General features: G+C 36.7%; 2 protein-coding genes and 1 long non-coding RNA gene across 3 annotated transcripts; 2 read left to right on the top strand and 1 right to left on the bottom strand.

The window, feature by feature from the left end:
• The first annotated feature begins 568 nt into the window (after positions 1 to 568).
• Positions 569 to 8,096, top strand: serpine2 (serpin peptidase inhibitor, clade E (nexin, plasminogen activator inhibitor type 1), member 2). The gene is made up of 9 exons (XM_056757531.1): positions 569 to 722; positions 2,008 to 2,288; positions 2,408 to 2,635; positions 3,147 to 3,344; positions 4,191 to 4,389; positions 4,798 to 4,895; positions 6,103 to 6,189; positions 6,568 to 6,651; positions 6,768 to 8,096. The coding sequence occupies exons 2-9, from the start codon at positions 2,033 to 2,035 to the stop codon at positions 6,803 to 6,805; spliced, it is 1,188 nt and encodes a 395-aa protein (XP_056613509.1). The 5' UTR covers positions 569 to 722; positions 2,008 to 2,032; the 3' UTR covers positions 6,806 to 8,096.
• On the bottom strand, positions 4,904 to 6,094 carry LOC130429127 (uncharacterized). The gene is made up of 3 exons (XR_008907540.1): positions 5,572 to 6,094; positions 5,328 to 5,371; positions 4,904 to 5,042 (listed from the first exon to the last, which is right to left on the bottom strand). It is a non-coding gene; the product is annotated as an uncharacterized LOC130429127 (long non-coding RNA).
• Positions 8,097 to 9,365: 1,269 nt separating the features above from the next.
• wdfy1 (WD repeat and FYVE domain containing 1) lies at positions 9,366 to 20,490 on the top strand. The gene is made up of 12 exons (XM_056756618.1): positions 9,366 to 9,549; positions 10,636 to 10,703; positions 11,290 to 11,363; positions 13,597 to 13,651; positions 14,359 to 14,509; positions 14,708 to 14,820; positions 14,926 to 15,052; positions 15,860 to 15,965; positions 16,778 to 16,879; positions 17,236 to 17,366; positions 17,817 to 17,925; positions 18,480 to 20,490. The coding sequence occupies exons 1-12, from the start codon at positions 9,413 to 9,415 to the stop codon at positions 18,537 to 18,539; spliced, it is 1,233 nt and encodes a 410-aa protein (XP_056612596.1). The 5' UTR covers positions 9,366 to 9,412; the 3' UTR covers positions 18,540 to 20,490.
• Positions 20,491 to 20,652: the final 162 nt, after the last annotated feature.

The following is a 20,652-nucleotide window of genomic DNA, read 5'->3' as shown; positions in this document are numbered from 1 at the left end:
ACTCTCTCAGACCCCTATACCAACATAGAGGTTTTACCCTATATACTTTGTAAAGAGAGCCATGTTTTGTAAATAAGCTTAAAAAACATAATTGTGGTACCATTCACAATTGTTTTTTGTTTGGGATAAAAATACCATGGGTTTAGAATAATTATTAGATAATATAGTTTAATAGAGTTTATATGTAACTATAATAGCATCGTGCATAAAGAAACGCTATTCCGTGGTTCACTATTATCAAAAAAAGTATTAATGTTGGATAAGAGCTCTGCACTTAAGCATTCTTAATATGTTTAGTTTATACGCAACACTAAAACATCTTCGTCATTTTGCGTTGGTACAGTTTCCTGTTTACACAGATGTGCCACTCCCAGCAAAGCAAACGCTCAGCTCATTAATATTAAACGAATAAAATGACTATTTTAGTGCTGTTGTCTGATTGCCTGAAAGGGAGACGTAGGCGTCTGTCACTCGGCGCGTAAACGAATCGTAACCGAGAGAAGGCGTCACTCTTCTTTATTATTTCGTCCACCATGTGACGTCAGGGTCACCTAATAAATATGCAATAACGCTTACGGTAGTAGATTTTGCATTTATGAGTGGGCGGAGTCTATCACTGCGGACCGACAGAAATAAACGGTGGCTCGGCTGCCTGAACACATGAACACGGACGCTCACGGGAAGGCACGAGCACTCTTACCAGAATTCCTAAAGGTTTCCAGGTGCGTTACTTGGTTACTGGAGCGTGAAATGTAAAGATGTGCGTAGTTTGTAGCAGGAATTGTTTATAGCCGGATGAAACGTTAGTCTTCACTGTGTTAATTTGATAGATATAACAGTTCTCTTTATGTATGGATACAATACATGTGTTTAGATGACTTGCTGTCGTAACAGTTACAGACACCCGCTCGTGTGCAGACGGCGTTTTTAAAGTTTATTATTAAACACAGATGCTAAGTTTAGTGCGCTCATCGGGAACTATAACGTGTTACTCTTTCTGTTTATAGTATACTCGGACTGTACTAACTGTCCTGTCCTTAAATTAACATCAGATCTTTAACTGTCATATCCACCAATGTGTTGTAGCCTCATGGTGAAGACGTATGTTACATGGATTCATGTACTATATTTAACGCATAAATAATTATTAAGTGTGAAGAATGACGCCACAGCCAGGAGAAAGAATGCATAGGCTATAGGTTTGTATGTTGTCAGTACAGTAAATATAAAGTATAATGTAAATTATTTCTCAGTCATCCCTTTAAATCTTAACCAGAGATCATTTCTAATGGGATGTCTTGAGTATTCACACACATTGATTACTGAAAGGAGTTTCAGTGTTTCAAATGATGTTGCTGTCAGTGTTGTATATATATATCTATCCTAAGCAAAGAATGCTTTTTTCCCGCTTTTATAAATAAACATGATTTAGTTTGATTTAAGCTGTTTTCCCCAAAATGACTGGTATTATCTTAATGGGGATACAATGCAGGATTTACCAGCACTACTCTCTCTCTCTTTAATCACATAAATTCCTGAGCTGCATGACTGTAATGGGAAACACAATAGCACGGGACTGTGTGTGAGCTAATCCAGGATACAGCCGGACTGTGCAAATTTGTGTTTCTTGAAGCTGCTCTTCAAAGAGAAATGTTTGCTCAAACGTGGTCTGAAAAGATGCATGGAAACCCGTTTTCCTCAGGAGAATACTGATTAAATCTAATAAAGAAAAACTTTGGTTTATTGGAGGTATGACTCTGATGTTGTTTGGTTAATGTTGTATAATGTGTTTAGTGAAAGGTCCGGCCACAGGGTCAGTCATCTGGGAAGGCTCTGGATGGTAAATTACAGCGAATACAGCTCATCCAATAACATTTTGGAGTTAGATCTCTTGTGTTGCGTCTTGTTTGCTTGAGATGAGTTCAGATAAAAGTGCTATTAAAACATAATGCTTTGAGTTTGCAGAAAAACTAGTTTCTCTTAACTGTGTTTCTCTTTCTCCTTTAGGTGAATCGCCTGTGTGTCCTTCACAATGTGTGTCGTTTTGCGCGTGTGTGTGTTGTTGATGGTGTGTTGTATAAGCAGTGTTGTGTCTCAGTCTCCGTCATATGGAGAGAGAGGTTCTGATCTGGGCCTGCAGGTGTTTTTGCGTCTGGTCCAGAATAAACCTCAGGAGAATGTGGTGCTGTCCCCTCACGGCATGGCCTCTGTTCTGGGCATGCTGCTCCAAGGGGCACATGGGGACACTCGCCGCCAATTACTCGTGGGTCTCAAATACAAGAAGACGGGTGCGTAGTTGTGTCTTTTACTTCTTTGTTGTGGTCTTCAGTGCTTAGTTGTAGGAAAATTACTTTCAAAGCGTTCAAAGGAAAATAAATTTGTTCATGAATGTTTGTGTTTCTTGTAGGTCCGTACAAGATGTTGCAAAAACTCCATAAATCCCTGACGACCAAATCCAACGCTGATATAGTGACGATCGCCAACGGGCTGTTCCCCAAAAGCGGTTTCAGTTTACATAAAGATTTTCTGACAGCCATCAGAGAGAACTTCTTGTGTGAGAGTCAAAACCTTGACTACAGCGATCCGCAGAAGGCTGCAGAGGCCATAAATGAATGGGGGAAGAACAAATCCAAAGGTACAGTTCTAAAAGTTATTAAACTTATGAAATTAAAGGTATAGTTCACAAAAAATGTATTATTGTCATTTACTCATTCTCTTGCTGCTCCAATTATTGGGTGAACTGAATTATCATTATTTTAACTTTACAAAATAAAACCAACAGAACAATTATAACAGAATAAAAATGTTATGCAAATATGTTTAAGAATTAATTATATGCAATATGTAAGATTTAAAAATGAATCCAAATGTAAATGGAAGTGCTTCTTAACCAGTGTTTACATGTTGCGAAGTGGTCTATAATTCAACTTGAACAAATTAATAATTCTTATTTGTTTTGTATATTTTTTCATGCAATTTCAGTTAAAAAATATAAAATCCTGCCTTTTCTTCCATTGATGATGTCATCATTCATAATATTTCTGAACTAATGCTTGGTTGTCTTACCCTCATTAAGACTCATTATATGAATTTATTGAATTATACATTCAATAATAATTCAAGCATATTCTTCGCTGTTTTATCAGGCCATATTCCCAGTCTTGTTCAGCCAGATATGTTGGATCCAACTCTGACCCGGTTAGTGGCGGTAAACTCCATCTACTTTAAAGGCCTGTGGAAATCACGATTCCAGGCGCAATACACTAAACTCAGGAGCTTCACCGCAGCGGACGGAAAATCATACAAAGTACCCATGATGTCTCAGCTCTCTGTATTTAACATAGGTAAGATGTTATCAGCAAACAGACGGCAATGTTCCTTGACCCAAGATTCGTGTCATTGTCTGGGTATGTGTGGATTTGTTTTCCAAAGACAGGAATACTATAAAAATGTGGCTAGATTTTAACGGTTGGGAACAGTTCCTCATAAGCTTGCTGACAGGACTGAAACTTTAAAATTCGTATTAATTGAATTTAGATAGAAAGATGGAAAATAATAAAAAAATTTATAGACAGCGTGAGTGTGTGCAGTAATGAGATTCACAGGGTTACTGGGATACGATCCCAAAAACCAAACTAAATGTTAAAGGGATACTTCAACCCAAAAATGAATATTCTGTCATCATTTACTCACCTTTGATTTGTTCCAAATCTGTATAAATATTTATGATAAGTAGCACAATTTTACTAGCACATTTACTTCAGTTTGCTAATGTAAACAATACACTCTGTGGTCTAATTCTAAAAATTTGAGGGGGTGATGTGGTAAAATGTGAGTGTATTATAACTTGTTCAAGTTAACCGGACTTTTATTTTGATGGATCACTGCAAATGGTGTTTGTTTATGTGTTCGTGTCCATGTGCAGTGAAAACGCTGGCTCTAAATACTTCACAAGCACAATGCGCTCAGGTTCAGTACACTCAAACCGCACCACTCTTTCACACACAGTCACGAAAATCAAGCAGAATACATATTTAAACAGTATTGTGTTAGCTGTTAGCCGTTCAGTGACTTTCAGAAACTGCGTAAAGCTGAACAATACAATTTCAGCTTTTAAAAAAAAAACATTTATGTTATATCTATGGCTGGGACTGCAGAACTGACTGTGCTTCAATTTTCTCTCTCTCCAGGTCAAGCGAGCACTCCCGACGGTGTGAAGTACGCAGTGATTGAACTGCCCTATCATGGCAACAGCATGAGTATGTTCATTGCAATGCCATCAGAAGACGCCACTCCACTGTCTGCCATGTTGCCACATATTTCCACAGCAACCATCCGAAGCTGGACCAAACTGCTGGCCCAGAGGAGAATGCGCCTCTTGATGCCAAAGTGAGACACGGCCAAACATCTGTAGTCAAAACAAGTTTATTAGTCATTAATTTATTTTCTCTCTGACTTTACATTATTAAATAATAATTTTTGTATTGTGGACCTATAAATGACGTGTGCTCATACAGATGGAGTGTTAGGGATTTAAACAAACCTGAATTTTAGTGCATTGGAGATGAATGTGAATTCATCATGTGAATTGTCAAGTCACTATGAAAAGTCATTATGTTTATATAAATTCCTTTTAAACAATCTAACCATGAAGCCAAATTCCTACTGAAGAAAGTCCTTGCTTTATCCAATGACCCAAATATTTTTAAGAATTGTTGAACTCACCATGTGTTAGTACCATGAAGTTAAGATTTGCACATTCAAGCACCACTAAACTCTCTCTCTTTGTCATTTTAGGTTCACAGCTGAGGCAGAAGTGGATCTGGAGGCTCCTCTTACAGCAATGGGAATCAAAGATCTTTTCAAAGAGGCCAAAGCTGATTTCAGACATATGAGTGAGTGACAGCTGTTAGTCATGCACTGCAGCATGCAGCACAAGGAATGACATGTTGGTTGTTGACTGTGAAATACAAGACCGTGAACATCACACCTCACAGCGGAGTGTGAATATATGAATCACCATCCAGAGACTCTAAATTGATCTGTAAACAGATGTTCTTCATTATAAGAACTGACTGAGATATCTAACCACCTTGAGTTGGATTTCAAGGACATTTCACTTACATCTCTTAACATTAGGATATGAACAACAGTTTTTACAGTATTAATGAATCTAGGTTCATTTAAAAATACCGTTTTTTTTAATGTTTACTCATAATGCATTACTGTGTGTTTATACATGCATGTCAGATTAATAAATGCTGTAAATTTATTATTTTAAGTAGCAGTTCACCTTCAAAGCAAACATTCTGTCATCATTTACTCACCCTGGTTTCAAACCGGTATTCTTCAAAAGATCGTCTTTTGTGTTCTGCGGAAGAAAGAAAGTCATACAGGTTTAAAATGACAGGAGGATATGTAAATGATAACATCATTTTAATTTTGAAGGTGAACTACTCCTTTAATCATGGTAGCTACTGCAAGAAAAAAAATTTAGGGTATATAAATGGTGATGTATTAAAGCAGATTAGGCATTCAATATGATATAAACTTAAACAATACAATACTAACCAATACAAATCCAACATACAGATAGAGCCCTCTGGTGGTGATCAGATGTAATGCCATCACTGTCCATTATCCTACTGTTTTGTTTTTGTTTTTTTTATTAGCACAACGGGTTGAGAGTAATATTTGACTAGAAGGGGTGCACAGTCACAAATCCAACCTAAAGGATAAAGCACATGCAGAAAGAACAACACACGTGACCCTGCCTGTGAAAGTCTAGCTAAAGTCTATTTTGTGATATATTGTTTTCTACATAAAATCACCCTAATGTTAAGAACATTCTGTGATATAATCGTTTTTATATTTAATATTGACTAGGAGCATCTCAAAAATTTCAATCATAGTGAAACTAATGATTGATATCAAACTTTGATGCTCGAGACTTTTGCCTTGTTTTCGTAGGCAGGGTTACAAATGATTTACACTGTCATTAAAAATATATGTTTGCAAACATGCAGTGTGCTTCAGTTCCGCTAATGTTATTCAGTGGTTAAAGAGTCAAGTGTTAAGACCTTGTGTATGTGTTTGTGTCAGGTTCAGAGCCTGTCTATGTGTCCAAAGCCCTGCAGAAAGCCAAGATAGAAGTAAATGAAGATGGAACTAAAGCTTCTGCCGCAACAAGTAAGTTACTCAAAGTATTAAACTTCTGCTTTCCTCAACAAGGATGAGTTCATGCACTTGAACAATATCTTTGTGTAATCAGATTATACATTACATGAAAAATAGACTAACGTTAAAGAAGGAACCCGAGACATCCAGGAGCCAAATAGAGGCTTGAGGGTCTTAAAAACCATCCAGAACACCCCAGCAGCCACATAACAATGTCTGGCAATCAAAGGTTTGCATGGGTGAATAAGTCTTTCATCAGGGCAAATAAAACAAAATAATCTGTTGTTTAAGGTCAAATGTGAAGAGAATTTAATTAAGGAAGACCATTCAGCTGTGCTAGTGTACCTAAAATATGTGCGTTTCTCTTTTCTTATCTCGCTGTCTTTCAAGCTGCAATCTTGCACGCCCGATCTTCTCCTCCATGGTTGAGTGTGGACAGACCGTTCCTGTTCCTCATCAGACATAACTCCACAGGTAAACACACAGACCACTAAAGTTAAACGGGCAAGCTAATGGACACAATGGTTTTTGTACAAAGATACAGTAGAAGTGTGAAATGAATACTTAATATTGTATTATTTTCTTTTTAGGCACTGTTCTGTTTGCTGGCCTGATCAACAAACCTTGAGGCAAAAATCTAAAATTGATGAACATGCATCAACACACACAAACATATAAACTTTTGTCTAGGACTGCATCTTCTGTACCCGCAGAACTCTTGTTGTCTTTTAAGTGTTTTTAATGCTTCATTTTCCTCTTTATACTATTGGGTTTTTATAAGGTTTTATACATAGTTCATAATTTTTGTCAAATGCAAAACATTCAAAATTTGTGACTAAAACAATTCAACTAAATTGTTGTTCGCATTGCGATTTTTATTATTTGTATTAAAGGGGTGATTTTTTTTTCTTCTAGTTTTGGTGTGTGTCTCTTTAAGTGCAAGGTAGCTGTCTCCGCCCCCTTTTGAGCAGAAAACGTGAGTCTGTGCTTACAGTGACAAAACGATAAAGTAGGGTCACATAAAGCAAACGAGAAACAAGGTCTCGTCTTTGAACACCAAACACATTGTTTTCGATAAGCACACCGGTTTCCCCTAGACCATTCGCAAAGCCACTCCGGTCCCTGTTGGTCTGGTCATGACCCCATTCGGGAGAGAGAACCGCGTCGCGTGTTTACAAACCATACACAATTTTCTGAAGTTAAGATACTCAAGACAAACGCATCGCTATTACTCTAAATCAAATTAACGTCACACAGGACAATCCCGTCGCATGTTTACATACATTGTGACATGTTTGTCTGTTCACTATCAGAAAGCAGTGACATTTTACTTTTAAGTTGCCATAGGTCCCTGTGGTATAACTTAAAAAATACCGGTACTTACAATGTCTTTATTTTCAGCTTTGCCTCGTTCAGAGTGGATGAGTTCCATTGAAAACTAAATAAATCCATTGCTGTCTTGTCTCCCGTGAGGCTGGGAACATTGTTCTGTGTTGGTCTGTGCAGCCAACAACTGAACAGTTCATAAGCTTTGCTACTTTTGCCATGGTGTTGCTTCACACATGCAAAAACAAAATGGCAGCGGCGCAATGGGTGGGCACGTTCAGAACAAGGGGCGGAAATATTATAACATGAACGGCTACTTACGTCACTAAGAGAGCGATTTCTGAATCGCTCGTTTTCTCACAGGCTTGCAGAGAAAGGCACACATAAAAAAAGCTAATGATTTGTAATTTTTCTCAGTTGGCAGATGCACAAGAGACCCAAGTTTAGCATTTAATCATGGATAAAATCAGTTTTTCATGAACTTAACCCTTTAAAGTGTCCTTAGTTCATTTTTTAGTTGTAGTTCATTTCCTATGAATTCTATGCTTTACATAATTTAGTGACATTTTATTAAATATGGTACTTAAACAGTGTTACCTTGTGTCTTTCTTCATTTGTTCAAAATGACTTCATATATGCCTCAATTGTTCTGTTAACTTACAAATGTTTGTTGTGTTGTATTAAGAATTTATGTCTGATTGATTCAAAATTTGTCCAAAAAATTCATCATGTCAACGAAAACGAAACCTTGAAAGCAAGGAATTTGGTGTTTGGACGGTTTAGTCAAAGCAGTTGGCACTAGTTATTCTAAGAATAAAGCATTTTAACTTGTTTGGCAGAAAGTGAATGCGCTCAGCTTAATAAACATGTCAGTGATCTTATCTGCTCTTGCTCTTACTTCATCATGTTTCTTTTCCCGTCAGTCTCTTCTGTCTCATTCCAGAGCCTGTAAAGACAGTCAAAATAAGCTCAATTGTTTTATATGCAAATGTTATGATCTCAATAAAATAAAGCCTCTGTTTGTGATAACTGACCTAAATGTGAAAAAGTGTATGTTATAATTTAGTCCTTCATGTGCTAAAGGAAATATTATATGAATACATTTAGGAACATTGTTCAAACAAATATTTTAATTCCCTTAAAAACAATTATCTGTCTAGTTACCTGATGCACACCTGAGTGAAAGCCACATGGTTCACCGTGTTGTGTCCGAGCATGATTCTCTACCACTTTGAGTTTATGAATTATTTTCTTCAAAAAAGTGAATTCACCTACAATTCTTGTCTCCTCAAATTGACGAAACAGGCACTGGGGGCATACTTATTATATAAAACCAACACCGATACAATTTCACTTCAAAACAGCAAAACATGACAAATGTTGAGCACTTTGTATCCATAGATCGTTAAATAGCTTAAAAAAATACCCGAAGATAAACTAGTTTTAATTTTACTTTCCCAAGCGAACAGTGTCCGACCGTCGTGCCACTGAAATCAATGACGGTAAAGGCCGTTGACGTCATCAACAATTAATATGGACATAATGGAAAACTATTAATGTGAATTATTTGAAAACGTTTTATTTTATTTATACGTACATATTAACATTATGGGTACAGCCATATGTGTTAGTTTTTTTAACACTTTTGTTAATATAAATTAATATTTATTTTTTGATATTTATATGTAAATAGGCTTAAATGTTGTATACATTACCTGTTGAAATTTTAGAAGAATACATGTTTTCACCCAGCTGCAAAAACACAGTAGGAATTGTTTTGTTTTATTGTTATTTCATAGAAACCAGTTTTTATGTGCGCATTCTGACAGTTGTTTACGGTATTCTGGGCTGCTGTTGAAGTTCGTCTGAGCTCAGCTGACGTGAGATCATCGGCAGGAGAAAAACAGCGATGGCGGCGGAGATCCACTCTAGGCCTCAGAACTCCAGACCCGTTCTCCTCAATAAGATTGAGGGACACAGCGACACAGTCAACGCCGCCGTGCTCATCCCAAAAGAGGACGGAGTGATCACGGTCGGCGAGGACAGGTAACGTAACGTTACATTACCTGAGTGCACTGTCGCAGTCTGTCTCCAAACAATGATCTTACACTTTATATAATAATTTGTTTCATTTATTAAGTGTATGTTTGTTTGAATGTTAAATAATTGCCAAAATATATTATGTTAAATAATTGCCAAAATATATTTTTGCTGTACATAGTAAAATGTACAGCAACATAATACCGTGACATCTGTAAATAAAGGTTAATGTGTACCATGGGACATCAAAATGTTTTTAATGTAAGCACTATCTGTTAGTTGTTTGAAACTTTCGACGTGGTGCTTGACTATATTCATACTATCATTATTGCTTAACATGTAGGTAGCTATACAATTTTGTAGCACATAGCTATATAGCCTATCATGTTGCTGTTTATTGTTTATGTCAAAATTTGCTAAGTTGGTTTATATGTCATAAAAAAGGAAATCAGAAAAGGAATGATTATTTGAAAAACTTGTAATGTTTATGATATTGTGTGTTGATACAGTTTCGGCATAAACTGTAATATGAATTTTATCATAAAGATATAATAAACCAGTCACCTTATATTTTCTAATGGTTGTTCTAATTTGTCATTCCAACTGATTTTTCTTAACAGTCTTAAACATTTTTTTAGTGCTAACGCATTTGAAGCATCTGCCTGGTATACACATTTTCTCCTGATGCTCATTAAGGGAAACAAGAGTTTTTATGAGCTAGAAAACAGCTCAAAGTTTAATTAAGTTGAAAAAGAATGATCTAGAAGTTTTTAATGAGTTAGTGGAACTATCCGTGTTGAATTGTCCAAAAGTTTAAGTTAACTTTTTTCCGTCTCTGCACCTGTTCTGCGCTTACAAATCCTGTTATTGGTATAACTTTGTTATATGTGCGCTGTTGACCTAGATGTGTTCAGTTTCACACGTGATACGGTTGAGATTTTCACAGGAACTGAAAGGAGGAAACTGAGAGAAGCTTCTGTGTTTGCTTATGATTACGACTCTTTTGAAGTGTTTTGGGGGGTTTGGCTCAGCTTTTACTAGTTATTGTCATGAGATAATCATTTTTATTTCTTCTTTTTTTGTTTGTCTCAGGACGATTCGAGTTTGGCTGAAGAGAGACAGTGGACAGTATTGGCCCAGCATCTTCCACACTGTGTCCTGTGGGTTTCACACACACACACACACACACACACACACACTAGTCTAGATATCTGTGGTTTGGAGCAATCTGTTCTGATAATAAATGCAGCCGTATGATAAATTAACTCCAGCTAAAATACACAGTCTTCACACACTAAGGTGTAGTGCTGTTACTATAGTAACTGTGTCTGTTATCATAGCAGCTATACCGCCAGCTCCTCTTACCTCACAAACATCTGTCACCATCAACAGCAAGCGTGTGTGCAGGTTTCAACCAAACACGCTTCTGTGTCACAACACGATGCCAATTTCTGCCGTTTTCTCAAATTCACGAAACCTGTCCGAATGCAATTTTTCGATTGTTCATAGGATTAATTCGGATTTAAATCGACATGTTGTCCTGTCCCAGTTTAAAATGCAGCTTGAGCACTTTCTCAAGTAAATCATGAAAACACAGTGGTCGTGTGGCATAACTCTGTTTACCTTGTGTAAACGTCTGTCTGAAGCCAACACATGAATTTGGGGTCAGAACAATCCGTTTTCCACTCTGTTGAAGTGGATGAAATCTCATTCTCACTGTCTCTTTGTCTGACTGTGTTCCTCCAGCTCCCTGCTCCTGTGTGTCGTATCACCATGACAGCAGGCGGATCTTCATAGGGCAGGACAATGGAGCTGTTGTGGTAAGCCTCACTTTATCAGCCCCCGAGGGCCAAAGCCACAGTTTATCCTCCAAGCTGGTTGTTTGAAACATTTCAAATGTTTTCCCATTAATTACATATTTTTTACATGTTATGTTCATACAACTGCATCAAGAATACAGTGGCAGGACTAATATTATATGACAATCGTTTAAGTTTAGTGTAGCGTTATATCTCACAAAGACATATGTAATACAGATGTATATGTAATGTAGGTGTATGTAATATAGTCATATTTAATGTAGAATTATGTAATAGACTCATTATGCGTTACAGGCATATATGGTATACATCCAAGTATTATGTAGACATAAGTACAGTAAAGAGTCATATGTAATAGATGTATATAGTCATATATAAAATGAAGTCATATACTGTATAATGTAGATGTATGAACTATAATCAAATATTATGTATGTAATGTTCAGTCCTAATTTAATGTAGATGTATAAAATATAGTCATATACATGTATGTAATATAGATTCATCATGTAATACAGGCCAGGCGTATGTGATATGGAGCCCTTTATGATGTAGACATGTGTACAGTATACATTCATATGTAATGGATCTATATAGTCATATATAAAATGGAGTCTTGAGATCATATATATGAAATATAGTTGTATAATCAATGAATGTGATAGGCAGTCATGTAATGAAGATGTATGAAGAAAAATAGGGTCACATATAATTTATTAGATAAGATTAGATTTAACTTAATTGTCATTACACAACTTCAAGTACAGTGTAACAAAATGTAGTTTAGGTCTAACCAGAAGTGCAATTAGCAAGTGCAGGATATACAGTGTGAATAAATACAGAATACAATATTAGGAAAATACTATACAATGGGCATGTACTATGAAAATGTGACAGTCGGTATGTACTATGAACAATATAAACAGAAGGCTATATACTGTGAACATTAATGTACAGGTGGTTATGAACAGATAACAATATAGACTATACAATAGTGCAAGTGACTTGAGTGTGCATTAGTTACAGACATTAGCTATTAAAGTTACAGTGCAGTAGATGAGTTGATGCGGTTATTAAAGGTACGGTGCAGTACGTGAGTTAATGCAGTTATTGAAGTTATAATGCAATACATGAGTAGATGCAGTTATACAGTTACAGTACAGTAGATGAGTAAGTGCAGTTATCGAAGTTACAGTGCAGTAGATGCAATAATGCAGTTATTGAAGTTACAGTGCAGTAGATGCGTTAATGCGGTTATTAAGGTTACAGTGCAGTAGATGAGTTAATGCAGTTATTGAAGTTACAGTGCAGTAGATGCGTTAATGCGGTTATTAAGTTTACAGTGCAGTAGATGAGTTAATGCAGTTATTGAAGTTACAGTGCAGTAGATGCGTTAATGCGGTTATTAAGGTTAACTTACAGTGCAGTAGATGAGTTAATGCAGTTATTGAAGTTACAGTGCAGTAGATGCGTTAATGCGGTTATTAAGGTTACAGTGCAGTAGATGAGTTAGTGCAGTTATTGAAGTTACAGTGCAGTAGATGCGTTAATGCGGTTATTAAGGTTACAGTGCAGTAGATCCGTTAATGCGGTTATTAAGGTTACAGTGCAGTAGATGAGTTAATGCAGTTATTGAAGTTATAGTGCAATAGATGAGTAGATGCAGTTAGTTATGCAATAGATGCAGTAATGCAATAGATGAGTTAGAGTACAGTAGAGAAGTTGGTGCAGTTATTGAAGTTACAGTGCAGTAGACAAGGTAATGCAGTTATGAAAGTTACAGTGCAGTAGATGAGGTAATGCAGTTATGAGAGTAGTCCATTAGTGCAATGAGCATTCAGTGTAATATTCCTGGTGTGCAAGTGAGCAGAATAGAGTGCAAATGATGCTATGTGTGTGTAAACAGTCCGGTAGAGCAGATAACATGAAGTACTGGTGTGTACAGTTCAGTCATGCATGGCAGCCCTGTAGTGCAATGTAAACAATGTAATAGCAGCATTACAGTTAAAGTTATGAGGGGTAGTGGCATCAGTGGGGAGCAGAGTTCAATAGTGAATGTAACTGTATGACTATGTAACCAAGTCATACAGTATGTAATGAAATGTATATGAAATGTAGCCATATACAATGTATATGTATTAACTATGGAGCCCAATGTAATGTAGACATATGTAGAAATATAGTTTTGTATTTAAGTATTTTTTTCTAATGTTTATAATGTCTAATTTTACAGGAGTTTCTTATCTCTGAAGACTTCAACAAAATGAACCATGTGAAAACATACCCAGGTAAAACCAGTTAGGTTAGGTTTACTCTCACAGCAAAGCTCTGATATGTGTTTGTGTGTCTTCTTATGAAAGAAACATACACAGACTACTGTACTTTATTTTGGCCCCTTGCTATCATTTACAATTTGTTTGTGATTCCCAGCATGCCCTGGGGCCAAGAATCCCCCGTGAGTTCTCAGTAGACACACACACACACACACACACACACAATATGATTATGACTAGATGAGTCAGCGCAGCTCTGGAAAATGTGTCTGGTGAAAAGAGCAGAATGCCAGGAAAGTGTCTGTGTGTGAGAGAAAGTATTCTTTAGTTTTAGTAGTAGACTTGGTTATTTGAATTTGTTGCACTTTGCGTTGCAATTTTTCACACATCATTTACACAAAATGATTGCAACAGTAAGAACAAGACATCATCACACAAACATCTCTGCATTCAAAATACAGAAAACCAGAAGTGCCTTTGTGTGTGTGTTGAACACAACTAAATTGAAATATTGTGAAGTATATTATATTATAATTGAAATATCTTGTAGTAGACTATGGTTGGGATGCTCATTTTCTTTATATATAGAACACCTGGATGATCTCCAGTGTTTGATCTGCTAAAAAGTATTTGAATCTTTATCTTAACCATGTGTGTTTGTGTGTGTTTGTGTGTGTTTGTGTGTGTTGTGTGTTTGTGTGTGTTTGTGTGTGTGTGTTCAGTTCATCAGAACCGTGTGTCAGATCTGCTCTTCTCTTTGGAGTGTCAGTGGGTGATCAGTACGAGTCATGATAAGACCGTCAGCTGGATGAGCACACAGAGCGGCTCTATGCTTGGCCGACACGGCTTCGGCTCATGGGCGTCCTGTTTGCAGTATCCTTATACTGCCCCACAAATATTTAATTTCAGCATATGTGCATGCTCGATTTACATGATGACGATCTCAAAAGAATGTTTTACCATCAGATCCGAGAATTGTGAAATTTTGTAAACAAACACATTTTAAAATAAACATCAAACTGTTTTGTATTTAACATTAGTTTAGAGTTGTTTCCTTGATGAATTGCTTAGATTTGATAGTGATACCCAGCATGCCTTTGTGGGAGATTATTCAGGTCAGATAACTCTGCTGAAACTGGAAGAACAGACGTGTTCTGTCATCACCACGCTAAAGGGACATGAAGGTAACACCACACATCCAAATGTGTCTTGTTTTTCCACACATGAGGTTTCCATTTAACATCACTCAGTTAAAATTCATTTTTTTCTATCCGTCTCTTTCTTTGTAGGTAGTATCGGTGCAATATATTGGGATCCGGTTCAGAGGTGGTTGTTCTCCGGTGCGTCTGATCACAGTGTCATCATGTGGGACATCGGTGGTCGACAGGGACGCACGTTACTCCTACAGGGACATCAGTAAGAACACACACAAAAACATACATCTACCATCATACGAGTGACAACACAATGGGCACGTTTAGAAAAAAGGAAGATTTGTTTTTGCATGTAAACGACTAAATCAGAGTATTTTCTCAGTCGGATTTAAAAATACCTTCTGCACATGTGCATCTTATGTTTACGTCCAATATTAGAAAAACACAAAACTCACCACAAGAACATATTTTATCCATTCAATGGCTCACACAAAATTAAGGGAATGGAGACATGTATGTTCTGCCGGGCTTGTGTGTGCTTTTATAACATTACAAAAAGCAATGAGAGAACATATTATTATTATTTTTATTATTATTATTATTAGAAAACTTAGTTTTCATTCCAAATGTAAAAATACTGACTATATCGACATCGTACATCCATTCAGAGACGAAATTTGAAGTGAGATGTTAGAAGCGTGTGCAGTGTTGCCAGGTCCCGCTACATTTTAAGTACATGGATGAGCAGGAAGTTTTTAAACGGTTCTGGCGGTTGTTTCCTTCCCGCAGGTTATCATCAGATCTGTTCATCAGATGTTGATATTTGGGCTATGCGAGGTCGTTTGAGCTAGTGTTTATATAATTTATAATGTCCATTAGACTGGATATGTTTTACGCAAATCTGGCAACCCTAGCTGCACGCTTGCGCAAATGTTATGTTCGCAATATATAAAATGTACATGTTTATATGTTATATATATATATATATATTCGGATTGACAAAAAGTGGGTACATGTAAACATGGCCAATGTCCTTTAATTCTCTCTTGTTTGCTCTTGTGTGTTTCAGTGAGAAGGTCCAGGCGTTGAGGTATTTTCCATTGACCCATCAGCTGATGTCGTGCTCTGCTGATGGAGGAATAACAGTTTGGAATATGGACGCGAGCCGTGAGGAGGTCATTATTACACACAAACATATTCACCTTCATCAGCACTGCGTCATTTCAATAGTCCTGCGGTTTGCAAAAGTACAATAATTAAAAAAAAAGATTCCAAAAAATCTCTATAACTATAAATAATATGAGCTCATAAATCATTACATTTACATTTAGTCATTTGGCAGACGCTTTTATCCAAAGCGACTTACAGTGCACTTATTACAGGGACAATCCCCCTGGAGCAACGTGGAGTAAAGTGTCTTACTCAAGGACACACTGGTGGTGGCTGCTGGGATCGAACCAGCAACCTTTTGATAACCAGTTCAGTGGTTTAACCCACTAGACCACCATCTCCAAATCATGATTTTTATTTATTTTTTTAAGAAGTTTTGAACCTTTTTCCCCCATGCAAAGCCCACCAGCACAAAACCAGGGCACTATAGGTGTGTTTATGTCATCTAAAGGAAAAGTTATGTATTGAATGACTAGATGTTCAACACTAACATAGGTAAAAGTGGTGTTTTTTTTATTTTAAGTAAAGCCACATCTACTGCACAAGGTCACAAACACACACGACAGAAAAAAATAAAAAAATCACAAACAATTGAAAGTTCACAATTTAATACAGTGCTTTTACACACACAGGCGTGCAATTCTTAAATGAGTCCATGAGTGTGGATCAATGACAGATTTTTCTCCAAGTTACCATCGTAACCCTTGCATCAGTCATTAAGCAATCATCCGTTTCTATGGGGACCAGAGACGGACATAAACTGAAATGTCAAGGAGACGGGCTCTGTAAATCTTTCTGTGTAACTCTTTTGTTTCAGGCGCCACAGTGGTTGGACAGCGACTCGTGTCAGAATTGCCAACAGCCATTTTTTTGGAATATTAAACAGATGTGGGACACGAAGACATTCGGCCTCAGACAGGTACAGCACCTGACAGGCTTATGGAAATAAATGGGGCCTTTTAAATCTCCACAGAGAAATAGATTTTTTAGTGGAAACTTGGCCCACACAAAATCTGTGCCTGCAGATGTTCCACAAGTTCAATCCATGCTATGTAAAAAATACAATTCTCTCAATCCTCAGCCTTGCATGCTCAAAAATGACATATATGTACTTACTGGTAAGAGCATAGCACTCTCAGCTCTGTGTTTAAACCAATGCGAATCCGTTAATTATTTCTTAATGTTTGTGTCAAATATGTGACTTGTGCATATATGTTTGGACTCCAAGGAAGTTCATTTTTTTATTGAAGTGCTCATGTCACGTCCTGTCTGTAGCATCACTGCAGGAAGTGTGGTAAGGCGATCTGTGGGAAATGTAGTTCAAAACGCTCTACGTACCCCATCATGGGCTTTGAGTTCCAGGTGCGCATGTGTGACGACTGCTACAACACCATCAAAGAAGAAGAGTGAGTTCATTATTTTCTTTCTTGTGTACCATCTGACAAAACTTGCTGTATTTTGTTGAAATGTCATGTTTTTTGTCATTTCACACAAAATCAATATCCTTTCATCGTTTACTCTCCTCATCTGGTTGAAAACTTGTATGCGACTCTTTTTTCTGTGGAACACAAACGAAGATATTTTGAGAAATGTCTCAGTGGTTTTGTGTTTATCAATGGGGTTCAGGTTTGTTTGGTTATCAGCATTCTTAAAATAATCTTCTTTTGTGATCTGCGAAAGAAAGAAACTCTAAAAGGTTTGACACGACATGAGGATGAAGAAAAGATGAAAGAATTTTTATTTGAACTGTGCCTTTAATCCTAAACTGAGTTTCTCCTAAACAGGAGGTTGTTTGTCTCTTGTGGTTGTTCAGTGTTATTGAGTCTGATGAATTTGATCTTTGTTTATTCATGCAGTCGAGCACCTCTGGCCACGTTTCACGAGGGAAAACACAACATCGCTCACATGGACTTGGACCCGAGCCGTGGACAGATGGTCACGTGTGGAAGCGATCGTGTTGTAAAGGTCACACACTATTCTGCTTTAGTATTTTTTGTGATTCTGTATACTTTCAGTATTGCATACTAACATGCTACTTGTTTAATTTCTGTGATGTGTAGAGATTATTATTGAATGTAACATACTATACTGAAATTTAAAAAATCTTTTGTTCCATAACTCATGATGCGTCGCATACTATTTACATGCATGTTAAATAGATAGTTGTGATAGAATGATGTAAACAAATTGCTGTATGCATTAGTCAACACATTAGTATTCCATTCTGAAATTCAATGTGTTTTTATCAAAAGCAACCCAACTGTCTTTTATGCTTCACACACTGTGATGCTTACTAGTACGGTATATATTGTTCAATATACAATATGCTAGTATTCTGTCTAGCATGCTAGCATATGTCTGCATGCACTGTTGAAAAAAGCAGCATATGCTGGTTTGGTATGTTTTAATGCTGGTTAACCTGGTCAAACCAGAATCAAAACATAACTAACCCAGCATTTGGTGTTTTTTCAACCGGGTGTTTATTTTTCCACCCAAATAATCATTCTCTCTTTGTGCAGATCTGGGATATGACACAGGTGATTGGCAGCAGTATAGCGGCAGGATTCTCTCCCTACTGATTGGTTGTCCCTGAAAACACCACCCCCACTCGAGTAATAGAGACTGTTTGAGGACCAGTCGTCGTGATGAAAACGCTCACCTACCTAACAGTCCACACCGGACAGTCCAGCTCCAAGTGTGTACATGAATGTGTATTGTTGACATTTTTATGACCGTTCTGAATGAGTCATTGTCGACTCTTCTCACACGGATTTTAGTGAACGTGAACTCAAGGTACATCTACAAGCACAATATTTGCGCTCTTTCTCTCTGCGTGTTGGCTTTTTCACAAACAAAATGCTACTGACATTTTGGACGTTTGACATGCTCCTTTTGCCCACAATTCCTATTGAGTTTTCTTTCATCTAGCATCCTGTTTCTTCTTTAACTCGCTTTTTTGTTTCAGTTTCATTTGAGTGCCACAACTGCCCATAGTAACTGCCCCTTATGTTCCTTATGTTTCCATGGCAACTAGCATAGAACAATGACAGGAGAAACTTGGTGTTTTTCCTCAACATTGCCAGCAAAAGGACAACAAAGTAAATAGAGTTTAAAGGTCAAATGTACACACAGCTGTTTTGGGGTTCAGTAGGTGAGGATAAATGTAGCATATATAATCTGAGGAGCCTTTTAATGATTAAAATGCATTAGGTTAGTAAATAATGTACTGGTGTTTACTTTCATAAAGCACTCTATAAAGCACTTACCGACTTATTTCTGTAATGTAGGGAAAAGAAAAAGGAAGAATCTACCTAAAATGTCTACTTGCTCTAATGTGGACCAAATATTGTAAGATGTTCACCCTTGATCTCATCATATCTTACACATAGATATGTTCTGTGATAAGCATGTTTAAATTCATTTGCTCTCAAATATTACGGTAAGGGTTTTATATATCAAACATGCTATATGCCATATTGGATATATTATCAGTGAATAATGAGTAAAAATATGGTCTTCTCACAAAGCTGACATATGGGTTTAAATGGTATTCAGCGAGTATAGTTTGCTGAACATTCTGCTAAACATCTTTTTTAGTTTGGACCGGCATGAGGGAAACAGTTACAAAACCTTGAAAGTGAATTACTAATTAAATGTGTATTTCTGTAAAAATCGATTGAAAAGAAACTTAAAGAGCAGCTTCTAAAAATGTTTGAAATGTAAATACTGTTCATGGTTTACTGTTCAGTGATGTTTCCAGCCTGCTCCAAAACTCTCTCTTTCTCTCCAACCAAACATTTTTTCACCCATCTGTAGCATCTCATTGTCTTCAAGCATCTCTCGTTCCTTGCACTAAATCGCACAGACTGTGTTTGTTCATGATCTGAGAGTACACACATGATTTGTGTGTTTCACTTGCTTTGTCTGGGTTTCATTTTATTATGCGTCACACATTAGACACTTGTAAATAACTTTGTTTCTGTCATAAGAATCTTCAACTTTTCTAATTTCTGTAGAAAATAGAGCAAGAAGAAAATGCAAGTCTTGCTAAACTCAAATTACCTTGCTGTGATGTCATAGAGAACAGGTGACCTCACACGTTTTGACATTGCTGTGTCACAGTAACATTGGTCATTTGAACTGAGAATGTGCGTAAAATGCAAGAAAATTGTCACAATGCAAAAAAACGCTTCGTGGAACCAAATAAGGCTTTTTTAAATAATACAATTATTTTTAGTTTCGGTAAAAAAAAAAGTTAGGATGACATTTTTATTTAACCTTTCATTGTCTCCTTACAGTTTTACTGAAGTGTCTTACGGTGAGTCACATCGATCTGCTTGAAATCACAAACACATCTGACATTTAAACACTTCAAACACTCAGTATTGTTTTTGCCTTTATACGTTGAGAACATTGTCAAACTAAGGATCAAATACTAACATTGTAAATTACTAAAAAATACTTTTTTCTATGTCCTTTTCCAAGACTTTATTCAGTAGTTCAGTAATAAAGTATTATTCTTTCTCTCTACGTATATACTTGTATTCGTACTTGTGTTCTTATGCTGGAAAGCTCACACATCTGTATTTTTCATATGAGGATATGTTACTAAAATGAAAACTGTAATTGTTATGCCGAAAAAGTAATTGTTATGCCGGCTGGTAGTTTCAGCCCAGAGATTGAACGAAATAT

Source organism: Triplophysa dalaica, chromosome 9, assembly GCF_015846415.1.
Source record: "Triplophysa dalaica isolate WHDGS20190420 chromosome 9, ASM1584641v1, whole genome shotgun sequence".
In the NCBI taxonomy this organism is placed as follows: domain Eukaryota; kingdom Metazoa; phylum Chordata; class Actinopteri; order Cypriniformes; family Nemacheilidae; genus Triplophysa; species Triplophysa dalaica.
This window is presented reverse-complemented; position numbering and strand designations above follow the sequence as displayed.

Coding starts and splice junctions, on each gene's coding strand:
- serpine2 (XM_056757531.1), top strand. CDS start 2,033: ATGTGTGTCGTTTTGCGCGTGTGTGTGTTGTTGATGGTGTGTTGTATA. Junction 2,289..2,407: donor TCTCAAATACAAGAAGACGG/GTGCGTAGTTGT, acceptor TGTTTCTTGTAG/GTCCGTACAAGATGTTGCAA. Junction 6,190..6,567: donor TAAAGCTTCTGCCGCAACAA/GTAAGTTACTCA, acceptor CTGTCTTTCAAG/CTGCAATCTTGCACGCCCGA.
- wdfy1 (XM_056756618.1), top strand. CDS start 9,413: ATGGCGGCGGAGATCCACTCTAGGCCTCAGAACTCCAGACCCGTTCTC. Junction 10,704..11,289: donor CATCTTCCACACTGTGTCCT/GTGGGTTTCACA, acceptor GTGTTCCTCCAG/CTCCCTGCTCCTGTGTGTCG. Junction 13,652..14,358: donor CCATGTGAAAACATACCCAG/GTAAAACCAGTT, acceptor GTGTGTGTTCAG/TTCATCAGAACCGTGTGTCA.